General features: G+C 33.9%; 1 protein-coding gene across 1 annotated transcript in view; it reads right to left on the bottom strand.

Moving 5' to 3' along the window:
- Window positions 1-1,328, bottom strand: part of LOC107585310 (serine/threonine-protein kinase OSR1-like) — an 11,820-nt gene that overhangs the window by 9,089 nt on the left and 1,403 nt on the right. Inside the window, exon 2 of the mRNA XM_016272284.1 lies at window positions 1,022-1,134. Coding sequence (XP_016127770.1) covers window positions 1,022-1,134 — 113 coding nt within the window. The remainder of the gene's footprint in view (window positions 1-1,021; window positions 1,135-1,328) is intronic.

Below are 1,328 nucleotides of genomic sequence, written 5' to 3' on the forward strand. Positions count from 1 at the left end.
GATGGCACTGGCTCATTGCCTGGATCTCTTTCTAAAAAAATTAAAAAAAAAGAGGAAAGAAAATGTTAGGAAGCAGTAAATGTTTAAATATAACAGAGGTTTCTAAAAGGTAATAATGGTAAGTAATTGCAAACAAAAGATCCCATTCAGATCGCTATGAGTGCTTAACCACATCCTTCTGGGTCGAATTACTTTAAGATGCTGCCATTCATGAGTTTTATGCTACAGAACTGAAAAAGAAAAGACCCTAGACATGCAGTGAATAGAAATCTTTAAATACAAATTTACATCAAACGAAATTAATTGAATTAAACCTATTCTACATCATAAAAAGACACATTTTCTGTATAAATGCAAGTGTAGTTAGCTAGTTTGGTCTCATAGGCCATTCTAACTCTGACAGTTTAATCACAGACCAGAAAGCCTTTCCTTGTGTCTGTGCAAGTTTAATCCTCCTCTGATTGACAGACATGTGGCTGCCTTGCACATGACCCGAGTTACATCATGACCCTGCCATTTGGCAAAAAGGTCCTTAACTGAGGTGAATGGGACAGACCCGGTGTCAGATGTACATTGCATAAGTTCTAATGAAACTGAAATATTGTCAGATAGTCATTATTTGTGCCTACAGACAATGAAATTGTATTGGTAGATTTAGTTTTCTTGCATGTTTGCAGAATAACTTAAATTATTTTATTAAATTACCAAAGGATTAAACGAATCTGTTTTTGTTTAAAGAACATTTGCATAATGCACAGATTTATAATTTGAAATATATATTTAATCTCACTTGCTGTAACTGCAGAAAAAGTTGCGGGAAAGATTAATTCGAGTCCGATGCACATTTAATTATAATAAAACAATATAGGCAGCAGAATCATTAATTAGAAAACACGTTACGCTTCTAAAGAGAGCCAGAAATGTAAACTAGCATCCATAAATAACCTGTTTAAGCAGAGACATCTTAATCAAATACCTTTATGTGGTGCGTCTAATTTTATGAGCAGTAAACAGACATTACCAGAAGCTCATCCATGCTGGTCTGGCATTTCTCAAGATTGATGCGTTTAATGGCCACCTTCTCTTTCCTGGGTTTGCAATATGCTGCCTGGACCACAGCTGTTGCTCCACTCCCTATATAGTAGCAAAAAAAAGATTGACAACATTTTTAATCACTGATTTTGTAATACAAACAAAAATCTGCATATGAAATAACAAAATAAGAATATATTAGAGAAGACAGATGCAGAGAATCGTATATCTACAATCCATAGATGAAATGTGTGTTTTTAAGAACATTTTTGACCTTTTCTCTCTCTTTTTTTTTT

This window comes from Sinocyclocheilus grahami, unplaced genomic scaffold (genome assembly GCF_001515645.1).
Source record: "Sinocyclocheilus grahami isolate Dianchi unplaced genomic scaffold, SAMN03320097.WGS_v1.1 scaffold5.1, whole genome shotgun sequence".
In the NCBI taxonomy this organism is placed as follows: domain Eukaryota; kingdom Metazoa; phylum Chordata; class Actinopteri; order Cypriniformes; family Cyprinidae; genus Sinocyclocheilus; species Sinocyclocheilus grahami.